The sequence below is a fragment of the Lissotriton vulgaris genome, chromosome 3_1, assembly GCF_964263255.1.
Source record: "Lissotriton vulgaris chromosome 3_1, aLisVul1.2, whole genome shotgun sequence".
Taxonomy (NCBI): Eukaryota; Metazoa; Chordata; class Amphibia; order Caudata; family Salamandridae; genus Lissotriton; species Lissotriton vulgaris.
Window position 1 is genome coordinate 1,651,461,764 of NC_141689.1, and position 14,887 is coordinate 1,651,476,650.

At 45.3% G+C, this 14,887-nt stretch overlaps 1 protein-coding gene across 1 annotated transcript; it reads right to left on the reverse strand.

The window, feature by feature from the left end:
* Positions 1-631: 631 nt before the first annotated feature.
* LOC147728308 (uncharacterized) lies at positions 632-12,878 on the reverse strand. The gene is made up of 2 exons (XM_086963772.1): positions 12,518-12,878; positions 632-1,272 (listed from the first exon to the last, which is right to left on the reverse strand). The coding sequence occupies exons 1-2, from the start codon at positions 12,876-12,878 to the stop codon at positions 632-634; spliced, it is 1,002 nt and encodes a 333-aa protein (XP_086819898.1).
* Positions 12,879-14,887: the final 2,009 nt, after the last annotated feature.

Genomic DNA, 14,887 nt, shown 5'->3' on the forward strand with positions numbered 1-14,887 from the left:
TTTTTATGAGTTTTAGGGAGCCAGTAGAAAAATTGTATTTTCGGTACTCGTGGGGTCAGAAAATCAGCTTCTTTTTTGGATATCCATCCATTTACTTCTGCCTCATGAATCATTATTGCGATGGTGTTTGTAAGTCTTATGGTTGGGTCAGAATCCAGTCTCCTGTAGAAAGTTTCATCGGATAATAAAGCAAGGCATTGCTGGTTATATCCTTCCTTAGTAAGGATCACTACCCCACCACCCTTGTCCGCTGGTTTGATGATTATATCATCATTATCTCTTAGCTCCTCGAGGGCACGTCTTTCTTTTTTGGTAAGATTTTGGAAGGGTTTTTTCTTTTTGTCAAGATTGTCTATTCCTTTCAAAATGGCCTGCTCGAAAGCTAGTATTTCGATTGGTACATTGTTTGTGGGGGGTAAGAATTTGGACTTCCTCCTTAATGTAGTGTCTCCTTCATTGGTAGACTGGGGGGAGCCGTCAAAGAATGCTTTGAGTTTTAATGTCCTACAGAATTCAGACAATTCACATTTGAGTTTAAAGGGATCCAACGTAGGGGTCGGGACGAAACCAAGACCTTTGTTCAGGACTATAGTTTGTTCTTGGGACAGGATAGTATCTGTTAGGTTCACTATTAGTGATTCTTCTTGTTCTGTTCCGTCTGTGCTGATGACATGCTGCGGGTTTGTACATTGGGAGGGCGGTCTTGCCATGTTATGTTTTTCTTTTTGCCTCTTGGTTGATTTTGGCCTCTCCCTAAAAAAGCCTGTGCTGATTGATGTGGTGGAATCTGGTTATGTAACATTTGGTTCCCCATTTGTTGTTGTTGGTCACCCCCCTGTGTGTAGGGGTTCATGGGGTTCATCCAGCCTCCGTATAGGGGCATGAAAGGTTGGAAGAAGGGCATAGGGTTTCCCGGAAAAAATGGTGGTCTGTGCCATCTGTTACCTCTATTTCCACGTCGTGGGCCTCTAAACCTCGAGTTGTTACGTCCCCTCCTCGACATTTGTTGGTCCGGATTTCCCTCTGAGCCATCAGAGGACCACACTGCAGCGTCTGTATCCGAGGTGATCTCAGTGACAGCATAATCCTCCTTGGAATAGGGGTGCATACGTTCTTGGCTGAATTTTTTGAGATCTTTCGCTAGTTTCTGTAGTTTGTTTTGCATCAGGAACTGCTGAGTTTCGTCCATTTCTTTGTTGATCTCGTCTAATCTTTTTTTGTAGACTTGTGGGTTGATGCCGTTCTTCAATTGAGTTTCACATGTCGTAATTTGACAATGGCAGGGTTAGCGCTTAGCTTTGCTACACATTATTCTCCTTATCTTGGTGTCGGGATTGAGAGCAGCGCAGGAATACGCAAGCGCCACTAACCTTACTCTGATGGCCAGCAGAGACGATAGACGATAGTCCTTCCAACTCCGCACCACACAAACCCCAACAATGGAATATACCCACTGTTCGAGCCTGTACGGGAGGTAGATTGGCATCGGGGGAATGGTACTTCTGGTATCGTCTGGTCGTTACACCATGAGGTTACTGGTACTGGGACACTGCAGGTAGAGGAGGGGACAGAGAGCAAGAGATTAATACCGCAAAGGTAACTATGTGAACCTTGAATCCCCCCCTTGGATTCCACACTCACCAGTTTATCCACCCCATGTATCCAAGAAGGAATCCAAGCATACGCACAGCACACTAGTGAAAAGGTTGCCAGAAGTACAGAGAAGTTAACTTCACTTCTCTACCTACCACGGTAGTAGGCAACAATTTAGATCTGGAGGACTACTAGTACCAAGCATTTAAGAACCACAATACTCCTTGTGGAACGGTGTAGCCCAAGTATCAGGTAGAGTCAGCAACCACTGACAGAGAACACAGAACTTCCCCAAATAGAAACAAGAATTGGCGGCAGCCTTAGTACCGCTTCAAACAGTAGAAGTATACAAAAGAACAGGAGGTGAGCCCGCACTCCTCAGGGATACATGCACGACAGAATATGGCTTGTAAAAAGTACTCTCCTGGATTCTTGACCACTCTGGCTCTTCATCGGCGTTGATTGCTCCAACGTCGACTGACCACGCTGGCTCTTCGTCGGCGTAGTGCGGATCAGAGGACTGACCACGCAGGCTTTTCCTCGGCGTCGTGCAGAGCAGGACAAATGACCATGCAGGCTTTTCCTCAGCGTCGTCCTCAAGAATACCACTCGATGAGAGAATGCTCAACTGCTATGAGCAAATACGGAACACGATTGACAAGCCCGTTGTGTTCCGGAGGTGGAGCTTATATAAGGTCCTCCCATTGAGCCAACCCCCAGCGCCGGATGGCCTTCTGGGACTTGTAGTATTTCCGCAAGGGACTGTCAATACGGAATCTTTTACATTTGGCCGTGTCGATGGTAGCGATCGCTACACTTGGCCTTACTTGAAAACGCCATTTTGTATGTTACGGCGGCCATTTTAGAGAATGAGCCGCCTCGTGCCCAGCATGCCCTTTAGTCCTTTGTCCGTACCACTGACCACTCGAGTTTGCCCAGCAACAGGCTATTTTTAGTAACGGTCAAGCCTGTACATGCGCAGTTCCGACTGACCAGTCACCCCTTAGGAATGTTCCGCCAAACTGACCAGTGGAGTTGTAACCCCTCCCATGAGTTTGCTGGGTTCCAAAAATGACCATATATGTACCTAAAACTTTGTAACCATGTACCGCCTACCTTTCTTATGTTTGAAAACTGTATAAAAGAAGGACTCGCACCGATGTTCGGTGTGATACTTCTTGCATTGCCAAAGGGTGCTGTAGGAATGTACCACCACCCCATGGGGTCTTAATAAACTTGTCTTTTGCATTTTCCAGTTTCCGTGCCAACAGTTCTTTCGGTGTAGTGGGTATTCTGCGGAGTATGTAGGCCTGGAGAACCCAATACCACAAATTGGCGACCACGAAGGGACTCATCGGCGACTCGGATGCCCGAAGGAGAGGTTGTGACGAAGGATTGGAAACTCGCCATGGACGCGTACGCTGCCACTGAGTGACCTGAGTCTTGGCACCCACGGTGTTTTCTTCCCTTCCTTCTGATCTGACCTTCCAGGTGGCGCCAGTCTCCGACTGAGATCCTGTTCGTCTGTGTTGCTGTACAGTGCCCGTTTGGCTGATTCGATCAAAGACCTTGGCAGTTGGAATCTGGATATTTGAGATTTGGGTAAGATTTGTGATCGGTAAGGTAGTCTGCGGACGCTTACTGAAGTTCTATGAATGTGACTATGATTTGAGTTAGCTAACATTTTGACTTTGTGAATTTGAAATACATATGTGCAGTGCACTTCACATAGGCAGGCATGTAGAGATGTTTCTCTAATTTTGTTTGTACGTTGAGCGGCACATTTGTGTGAAGTATCGTAAGTGCCATTTTTACGGTATCACGTTTTCGTGGTACTTTTTGAACATGCCTGTTTTAAGCACACTCCGAGGGATGTGCTGTCTTGGAAATGGTACCACATATAGGTTAAACGTATCTCAGCCGGCTGCCCCAGAGGGAACACCTAATCGTGATATGTATGTCAAATTTGGCCTTCCCCCTATACTTTACAGTAAATTATGGCATAAATATACTAGATCTGATCCCGAGTTGCAATGGCCACTACATGGGTCGTTTGATTTACGAAAGGTTCAGTTTGTGGAGCAATGTTTGTTTCAGCGCAGGTCTAGACAGGACATGTTTGATTGTGTGCGAATGTGGGAGAAAGCGGTGCGCGAACGTATGAAGCGTGAGATTGCCTTGGCGGACAAAGAGCAGCGTAAGGCTGCTCGAGATAAAGCTTTACAGCTGGAGGAGAAGGAGTCGCAGGAGAAGAAAGAGAGGGAGGCACGGGAACATAATTTGCAAATGACCGGTCAATTTCCTATTCGACGTCCGCTTTATCCTGTCCTTAATAATGAAATTGATGATTTTTCGTTATTAGATCGATCTCCGCCTCCGTATGTTCAGCCTACGGCCCCGTCCGAGGATTCCGGTGATGAAGGTCGGGATAAGACGAGTACGAGGTTAACAGCTGAGAGAGCCGCGAAATTGCGTGATTTAGCCAGAAAATTGAATTTGAATAGAATAACTATGTCAGAGGTTATAGCTGAAAAGGATAAGTGGTCGGAACGAGAATTGATGTGTTTTTTAAATACCTTTGCAGATGAGGTTATTGATCGATTCCGTAAGAATTCAGTGGATTTAGAACCAAAGGATATGTCAGTCCATCATGAGAATATGCGTAAAGGTTTATTTGTTCTTGCAGATGCAGATGGGTTTTTCTTACGATTGATCCAGCTACGGGATAAGGCGTCCAAATTGTGGGAAGCACGAAAGGCATCAGAGCGGCCTGGGTCGGAGTCGACGGAGCAGTCCAAACAGTGTTCTATCCTGGGAACAGATAAGAGTTCTAAAGTGCATGTAATGCCTATGCGTGAAGCTGCACCTTTGTATGTTCCTCCTAAAGGGCAAGGTACAGACGATGATAAAACGTCTGCAAATGCGAAAGGGTATTTTATATATAATTGGGTGAATACGCCTTGGAACAGAGCGGATGTTATGGCATTAAAAAATGCTTTACCTGATCCCCGTAAAAATCCGGCAGCTTTTTATGAAGGGGTGGAGGGGGCCATTTCCTCTTGTGTTATGACTCTTGATGATATAGACCTTTTCTTTGGATTAATTCTCTCCCCTGATATGTGGAGAGCGATTCGTAAGTTTGATGATCAAGCAATGTTTGGGGCAACGTGGAGGGATATAGGCCAGGCTGATCTAGTCAGGGAGCCTGCATGCAAACCATGTCGGTTGATTTTAGACCTACCAACAGCTATTTTGAATAAATTAAAAACGCTTGTTCCCCCTAAAAAGATTGATTGGACCATGCTAGCATCGTGCAAACAGAAAATAGATTAATCGGTTTCTGACTTTTTCACACGTTTTGAAGAAGCGTTTCATGATTACAGTGGGCAATCGTTAACAGATGATACGGGTAGGCATCTGTTTATAGATAAGTATGTGGCTAATCTCCTACCGGAGATTGCAAAAAGATTGAAAACAAGTGAAAGTTCCTGGACCACAGCGACCCCTGCGTCTTTGTTAACTATGGCGCAGTATTACGAGCGGCAGGAAATAGAGGCTAAAGAAAGTGTTGATAAGAAAGCGAAGGAATTGAAGACGAAGGTGATGTTGGCGCAGGTTCGCGGTGCGCAATCTAGAGGGAATGATAGAGGCAGGCGAGGAGGGGGTAATGCGTCGTACGGTCGTACCGACATTGCTGAGGATCAATGCGCATACTGTAAAGAATTTGGACATTGGGCTGATGATTGTCCGGTGCTTCGTGAGCAACGTAGTCAGCATGGTCGAGGAAGTGGAAGGTCGCGGAATAGTTATTTGGGAGCGAGGGGTGGCGGAGGTGATCGTGGTAGGTTTGAAGCGAGGGGTCGTGGTCAGGACGAACGAAACACTTTTGATCGACGGAATCAGTATCAGATATCGGAGGGTGAGAATGTGGAGTCTCAGGATTATGTGCACGCATAGGATTGCGTAGGATGGGGTGTGGAATCGGTCGAAGTGCCAGTAGATCAAAGAGGTCCATATGTATCAGCGGGCATTTTGGGTTCTACTGATCAGTTTTTAGTTGACACAGGAGCTACTCGTAGTGCTTTGTCTAAAAACTTGGTTCCAAGGGCTCCCCTGTCTGGCGAAACGATAACATGTATAGGGTTCGATGGCACACCCTCTCCAAGCCCATTATCACAACCTCTTGCATTTTGTATTGACAATTTTTTTAGTTTTTGTCCATTTTTGTTGTCGCCCCACACTCCAGATAACATTATGGGCATTGATTTACTCAAATGTTTTCGAGCAGGAGTGCGCGTTATTTTGAATGACAATTATCCAGATTCAGGCAGATTTTGTACTATGAAGGAAATTGAAGCTTTAGCCTCTCTCCCACACACGTTATGGGCGACCTCGGATACGGATGTGGGACAGATGCTTATCCCGCCTATTCGAATTACTGTCAAGGAGGGAGTACTTTTGCCACGTGTACCACAGTACAAGATATCTAGGGAAGGTGAAATTGCCCTGACGCACATCGTTCAGGATTTGATCATTGCAGGAGTAGTGGAGGAAGTTCCTTACAATGTCTGTAACAGCCCTATCCTTCCGATTCAAAAAAAGACACTGACGACAAAGTCTATCGATTTATTATTGATTTGAGAGAAATTAACAAAATTGTCATTCCCCTATACCCGGTGGTGTCTGATATCACGACACTGCTTACTTTGGTTCCACCAACTGCAACAACCTTTTCTGTTGTTGACCTTAAGAATGCGTTCTTTTCCATTCCCATTCATCCTGACAGCAGATACTTATTTGGCTTCACGTTAAATAATAAATCGTTTAGATTTTGTCGTGTTCCTCAAGGTTACACAGAGAGTCCTAGCATTTATAGCCATAAAAAGACAGCTTGACTCCTTTGAATTGCAATCTGTAGTAGCCCTTATATAATATGTTGATGATCTCCTGTTGGCTGCAGACACTTATGCACAATGCGAGGAAAGTACACTTGCCTTGCTTTCCTTTTTGGCCCAGAATAATCATAAAGTCTCTAAGAAAAAGCTACAATACTGTAGACCCAAGGTGACCTACCTCGGTCATCTTTTGTCTAAGGAGGGGCGTGCATTAACATCTGATCGAATTCAAGCGATTTTAGATACACCAGTCCCCCGCACTCAGAGAGATGTACGCGCTTTCATAGGGTTACCGTCCTTTTGTAGGCAGTGGATCATGGGGTTTTCGCATATTATCAAACCTTTGTTAGCGTTATTGTCCAAAACTACACCAATGCCCCTTGAATGGACAGATGAATGTCAGATTGCTTTTGACCAATTGAGACAAGCCCTTTGTTCTGCACCCGTGTTAGGTACACCAGATTACACAAAGATTTTCACGTTGTATGTGCACGAGAAAGATGGGTCCGCGTTATCAGTGTTAGTACAGACGCACGGGGATAAGCAGAGGCCATGTGCGTATTTCTCAGCCATCCTTGATCCTGTAGCGCGAGGGTTACCTGGGTGTTTTCGAGCGGTTGCAGCAACAGCAGTAGCTATACGGCAGAGTGAGGGAATAGTTCTGTCGCACAAATTGTTGGTGCTAGTTCCCCATGCAGTAGATGCCCTGTTAAATCAAACGAAAACACAGTATCTTACGAGCGCACGTTTAACAGGATATGAGCTCACACTCCTGGCGCGACATATCACACTGAAAAGATGCGCTACCCTGAACCCTGCCACTTTATTGCCATATCCGGTTGATGAGGGCCAGGAGGAAAAGCACCATGATTGTGTTTTCCTGACCGAGGAACAAACAAAGGGTCGTGTCGACTTACAGGATATGCCACTTCCAGATGTGGATGGGGAACTGTGGGTTGATGGATCGTGTTTGAGGCTGCCAGATGGCACAACTTCTGCAGCATATGCGATCACGACACTTAAGACGGTGGTAGAAACAGCACGAATACCCCAGAAATCGGCCCAAGCAGCGGAGCTGATAGCTTTGACAAGAGCCTGCGAACTGAGTGCTGGCTTATGTGTGAACATCTACACAGACAGCCGGTACGCCTTTGGAGTAGCGCATGACTTCGGCCTACTCTGGAGAGAGCGTGGGTTTTTGACTTCGCATGGGGTACACATTATGCACGGAGAACTAGTGCCTGATCTCCTAAACGCGTTGCTTTGTCCAAAGAAAGTGGCGATAATCAAATGTAGTGCACATAAAAAGATCTCTGACAAAGTGGGACAAGGCAATGCCTTTGCAGACAGTATAGTAAGACAAACAGCTATGTCACGAAACAACTCCCCCATGTATGTAGTGAAGTCGCAGGCCGAGCGATGGCATGACGCTAGAGCAGAGATATTAGATATCCAGAAATCAGCAACTGAAGCAGAACTTGTAACATGGGCAGCAGAGGGAGTGTTGGATGATGAGGGTTGTTGGAGGAGCAAGGATATGGAACGATGGAAATTGCCTGCAGCTTACTTGCAAGCGATGGTCCAGATGACACATGGGTTGGCACATGTTGGAGCTCTTGCGATTACTCGATTGTTAACACGAGTTTGGGAGCATCCTGAGATTGCCAATACTGCCAAGAGAGTAGTGCAGACCTGTTTGATATGTTTGCAGCACAATCCTGCAAAAGGGACGCATACTCCGAAAGGAGGGTTCGTTCCACCTTCTGCACCATTCGAGGTACTTCAAATGGATTATATCCAGCTTGAGCGTTGCAATAACCTTAAGTATGTCTTGGTGGTGGTATGTGCTTTTAGCAAATGGGTTGAGGTCTTCCCCACGAAAGATAATACAGCTTTGACCACGGCTAAGGTTTTGCTCAAAGAGTACTTCCCTCGATATGGAGTTTGCAAATTTTTGTGGAGCGATAATGGTCCTCATTTTTTGGGAAAATTGTGGAATATGTGCTGAAGGGATTGGGGATTCAGCAAAAGTTTCACGCTGTGTTCCACCCTCAGTCAGCAGGTCTTGTCGAACGGTACAATGCCACTTTGAAACTAAAGTTGGCTAAGATTGTGGCATCCACGTCTTTGAAGTGGCCGGATGCTTTGCCGTTAGCGTTACTCTCTATTAGATCAGTGCCCCACTCTCGAACTGGTCTCACACCTTATGAAGTGGTGTTTGGAAGACCAATGAATATATGGGGAGTTCCTAAGCCGCGGTTGTTACATGATGTGCCTTGTATAATGATGAACGATTATTTGGCACGATTAACAAATGATTTACTTTCTATTCACCAACAGGTTCGAGAAGCGCTCCCTGACAATTCCATTGGAGAGGCTCACAATCTTCGTCCTGGCGACTTTGTGATGGTCAAATCGTTTGAGAGAGCGAACAGCTTGGAACCGAGGTGGCGTGGCCCCGAGCAAGTCCTGCTTGCAACTCGAACGGCTGTGCGAGTGACCAACAGGAAGCGGTGGGTGCATTCAACTCACTGCCGCCGTGTCTCTCCGGACCTGGTGAATCCCACTGTGCTATCTGATTACAGAGATATCTTGGATGAGGAAAAGAGCCCAGCTGTGAGGTCGGCCGAATCTGAGGGAGCCTTCCCGGACCACACTGTTTCTGGACGACATCGATATAATCTGCGGCCACGATAGGAGGAAGATTTTTTTGGTGCGAGACTGGTTGAGTTACCGCTCTGGGGTTTGTGAAACGGAAGCCGGGAATCTCAAGGGGGGGGATCAGTTCTGCCAAGAGTAGCGACACCCGTCTTGACCCCGGAGAAGAAAACAACGGCTACCTCGGAGCTCAGCACTCACATTTTTATTTTTTAGTTGTATATTTGAGACATTGTGAACTCTTTTGAACTATGGCGTCTTCTGCATCATGAGACAAAAGAATTCTTGGTGCTATATTGTTTGTATTGACAATTGTGGTGATATCAGTGATAGCCTGGGTAGTAGAAGTTGTGGTACCTGTACGAGAACATTTGCTGCCGACTACCCTGGCTCCATCTGAACATTTTCATTTCACCTTACCCTATCATGAAGAACGGCACCGACAGACTTACTTGAATAATAGTTTCATTCAAATTTTGCACCATACTCACAATATGACGAACACTTCTAACTGTTGGGTATGTGGGATGTTGCCTGGACATCAGAAGAAAGGAGGCACACCGCTTATCCCGCTCCCTTTTTCTCACAATGGTTCTTGCAATGCCTGGTATACTCTTCTGTTCACTCTGCGATGGCCAACAAAAGGGGGGGTGCTTTTCCGTTTAAATAAGATATGTTATCATGATCGGAACGGCTATCCACAAGCTGAGGGTACTCGATTCGAATGGGAAGAGTACCGCCCTGAAAACGTGTCTGCACCCCGAATTTACAGCAACCAGCGGAACATCAACATGTCCAGCTCTCATGTTATTAATGTCATAGATACTAAGGCTGATCTTTGTATACGTAATAAAGGTACAATCCCGGTTGGAAAAAGTGAATGTAACACCACACTTACATTTGACAGTCCAAATGGCATATCGTTTGTGGCATCCCGAAATACATATTTTATCTGTGGCAATAAAGGTTACATCGTCTCCCGTTAGGATGATTAGGCACATGTTATATCTCTTTTGTATTGCCCCCTGTATTCATCGCCCCACCAATGTACCATAATGATTATATTCTATATCATGATTTTGTGCTAAACAGGGTAAAAAGGGCTGTAGTCCTTGAAGATATTGATCAGACTGATACTGCACTGCAACAATATGTAGATTTTAACGTAGGTTTGTTTTCATTTGTGGAAGCTGCTCTAAACAGTCGGAAAATACAACGATTAACTCGTGTTGTCGAAGCTGTTGCTAATGATACAGCTTTTGCATTGGGGAATATTACTGAAGAACTTCAGATATCTAGAATTGTAACGCTCCAGAACCGGATGGTTCTAGATGTAGTTCTAGCCGATCGAGGGGGGGCATGTCGAATTATCGGAAGTAGCTGCTGCGTTTATGTACCTGAAAATTCAGCATCCGTATATGATGCCATATCCAAATTACATAAAATTGCTGCTGAGATACATCCGGACAATGGTACATGGACCTTTTCGGGGTGGTTCTGGTCAATGCTTAGTACATGGGGCTGGAAGCTACTGACAATCTTATGTATCATAGTTGGGATATTATTCTTCTTATGTAAGCATGGACGAATTTTGCGAATCTCGCGTTCGCGAATTTTGCGGATTTGCGAACTCGCAATCCGCAAAATCCGCGAATTCTCGCGAATTTGCGGATTTTTTTTTGTGTTTGCGCGGGTTTCTGCCAGTTCGCGAGGGTTTTGTAAAATTTCGCAAACGCGAACTTACCTGTCGGGTCGCAAGTTTTGCGAACTTGTTGTTTCTACGTGTCCAGCCTGTTCGGGACACTCTTCTTCATCACTGCCACTCTCTGCCACCACTGCCACTCTCTGACTATTCATGCCACCCTCTGGCCCACCCATGCCACCCTCTGTTTCATCACAGCACCCTCTGGTTGTCCAGTATACATTATTGTGGCAAAGCAAAGCACACCTTCCCTGCCTCAAGTGACCTGAATTAATTTGGGGCTGATTAATGTGTCACAGAATATTTTTTTAGCTGGCACCTGCTTCCTTAGTGCTTCCTGATTAGTGATCTTTTGCACTTGCTAAGTGCTTTCATTGCTGCAAAATTAGTTACAACACCTGCCCTGCCCCAACTGACAATAATGAATTAGGGGCTGATTAATGTGTCACTGGATTTGAACTTCCAGCCTGGCTCCTGCTTGTCTCCCTTAGCTGTAATTCAGGACCTTTGTGGCATATGTGTAACTATTCCAAGGGTCAGAGCAGGGTCACATAATAGTTGCAAGTAGGCAACTGAACTCTGGAGGGGCCCCTCAGGAAGCACTACAGGAAATGGCTACTAATGATGAGCTTGAACTTTTGAACCTGGTAAGTAGTTTCAGTTTTGCTAAGATCGTATTTCTGCAATTTAGCGCTTATTCGCGGGGCGCGAAGTTGAACTGGGAAGCTGCGAACTCACGCGAACAGTGCGAGCAAGCCATAAAATCCGGTGCTCGCGGATTTGCGGATTTTGCGGGAAATTCGCGAATCTCGCGGATTGCAAATTTACCGAAAATCCGCAAAATCCGCGAGCCGAACAGATTTTCCGCCCATGCTTATTCTTATGCCTATGTATACAATGTGGCCCTGCATTATGTTCTATGTGTTTATCAGCTTGCATTCCATCTAGACGAGCTTTTGCCCAAAATGAATTAATGCTTCATAAAGAAGTGGCTCAGATTATGTCGATCGATATAGCAGATGAGTATCCTGACTATGTTCACTATGAGGTAGCTTCAGCTAAACGCTAAAAGGGTTGTCTGTCGTAATTTGACAATGGCTGGGTTAGCGCTTAGCTTTGCTACACGTTATTCTCCTTATCTTGGCCTTACTCGAAAACACCATTTTGTATGTTACGGCGGCCATTTTGGAGAATGAGCCGCCTCGTGCCCAGCATGCCCTTTAGTCCTTTGTCCGTACCACTGACCACTCGAGTTTGCCCAGCAACAGGCTATTTTTAGTAACGGTCAAGCCTGTACATGCGCAGTTCTGACTGACCAGTCACCCCTTAGGAATGTTTCGACAAACTGACCAGTGGAGTTGTAACCCCTCCCATGAGTTGGCTGGGTTCCAAAAATTACCATATATGTACCTAAAACTTTGTAACCATGTACCGCCTACCTTTCTTATGTTTGAAAACTGTATAAAAGAAGGACTCGCACCGATGTTCGGTGTGATACTTCTTGCATTGCCGAAGGGTGCTGTAGGAATGTACCACCACCCCATGGGGTCTTAATAAACTTGTCTTTTGCATTTTCCAGTTTCCGTGCCAAACAGTTCTTTTGGTGTAGTGGGTATTCTGCGGAGTATGTAGGCCTGGAGAACCCAATACCACACACAGGTTAGGATTTCCGCTAGTAACGCGTCTGATAGTCTTTTGGCTGTCTTGACTATGAGCACTAGATAGTCCAAGGTACACTTCCAGGATATGGAGGACCAGTCTCTGCAGAATGCTATATCATGTAGGAAGATTCTTGGTGCATTAGATATCCATAGGCCTCTCGGTGCTGATTTGGTTCTCAAATATTCGGTCATGATAATACCATGTATTGCAGTTCTTATCTGTTCTCTCTTCTTATTTGTTAGGGTATCCCATTCGTCTGTTTGTGCAATAGCTTGTGTAAAATCGGCGTTCTGTAGTAAGGACTGTGCTGCTAGAATTTCATCTATGTTGCTGCCAGTGAAGCTGAGACCAACATTGTCCTCCATCATTCAAGACTCGTAATCCCACTACCTACTGAGATCTGTCCCCCAATCTCTGGACACTTCTACACTAACTTGAGGTTGCCTCGGTGAGGCAGGCATATTTGACAACCCAATGACCATGCCCTGACGCTTGACAAGGGGCGGACGAAAAGATATACCGCACAGTTTACATCCGAATCAATCAGCGTCTATGAGGGTTGTCAAAGAATAACCAATGGTTATTGTAGATACCAGTGTCCATTCCCACTATTGATTATTTCATGATCTACCCAGGGCAACTGAATGGACCTCAATTCCTCTTCCCTCCCTTTTGATGAAAGCCTTTAAGCAGCGCACAGCTGCAGGAATACAACACCCTTGCTCACTATTCTGCTAGCATTGAGGTGTATGTCTTTTTCTTTTTTTGGGATTACGAGTCTTGAATGATGGAGGGAAATGTTGGTCTCAGCTTCACTGGCAGTGACATAGATGAAATTCTAGCAGCACAGTCCTTATTACAGAACGCCGATTTTACACAAGCTATTGCACAAACAGACGAATTGGATACCCTAACAAATAAGAAGAGAGAACAGATAAGAACTGCAATACATGGTATTATCATGACCGAATATTTGAGAACCAAATCAGCACCGAGAGGCCTATGGATATCTAATGCACCAAGAATCTTCCTACATGATTTAGCATTCCGCAGAGACTGGTCCTCCATATCCTGGAAGTGTACCTTGGACTATCTGGTGCTCATAGTCAAGACAGCCAAAAGACTATCAGACGCGTTACTAGCGGAAATCCTAACCTGTGAAACTCAATTGAAGAACGGCATCAACCCACAAGTCTACAAAAAAAGATTAGACGAGATCCACAAAGAAATGGACGAAACTCAGCAGTTCCTGATGCAAAACAAACTACAGAAACTAGCGAAAGATCTCAAAAAATTCAGCCAAGAATGTATGCACCCCTATTCCAAGGAGGATTATACTGTCACTGAGATCACCTCGGATACAGACTCTGGAGGGTGGTCCTCTGATGGCTCAGAGGGAAATCTGGACCAACAAATGTCGAGAAGGGGACGTAACAACTCGAGGTTTAGAGTCCCATGACGTGGAAATAGAGGTAACAGATGGCATAGACCACCATTTTTTCCGGGAAACCCAATGCCCTTCTTCCAACCTTTCATGCCCCCATACGGAGGCTGGATGAACCCCATGAATCCCTACACACAGGGGGGTGACCAACAACAACAAATGGGGAACCAAATGTTACATAACCAGATTCCACCACATCAATCAGCACAGGCTTTTTTAGGGAGAGGCCAAAATCAACCAAGAGGCAAAAAGAAAAACATAGCATGGCAAGACCGCCCTCCCAATGTACAAACCCGCAGCATGTCATCAGCACAGACGGAACAGAACAAGAAGAATCACTAATAGTGAACCTAACAGATACTATCCTGTCCCAAGAACAAACTATAGTCCTGAACAAAGGTCTTGGTTTCGTCCCGACCCATACGTTGGATCCCTTTAAACTCAAATGTGAATTGTCTGAATTCTGTAGGACATTAAAACTCAAAGCATTCTTTGACGGCTCCCCTCAGTCTACCAATGAAGGAGACACTACATTAAGGAGGAAGTCCAAATTCTTACCCCCCACAAACAATGTACCAATCGAAATACTAGCTTTCGAGCAGGCCATTTTGAAAGGAATAGACAATCTTGACAAAAAGAAAAAACCCTTCCAAAATCTTACCAAAAAAGAAAGACGTGCCCTCGAGGAGCTAAGAGATAATGATGATATAATCATCAAACCAGCGGACAAGGGTGGTGGGGTAGTGATCCTAACTAAGGAAGGATATAACCAGCAATGCCTTGCTTTATTATCCGATGAAACTTTCTACAGGAGACTGGATTCTGACCCAACCACAAGACTTACAAACACCATCGCAATAATGATTCATGAGGCAGAAGTAAATGGATGGATATCCAAAAAAGAAGCTGATTTTCTGACCCCACGAGTACCGA

Coding starts and splice junctions, on each gene's coding strand:
- LOC147728308 (XM_086963772.1), bottom strand. CDS start 12,878: ATGATGGAGGACAATGTTGGTCTCAGCTTCACTGGCAGCAACATAGAT. Junction 1,273..12,517: donor ATCAGACGCGTTACTAGCGG/AAATCCTAACCT, acceptor CCTGCCATTGTC/AAATTACGACATGTGAAACT.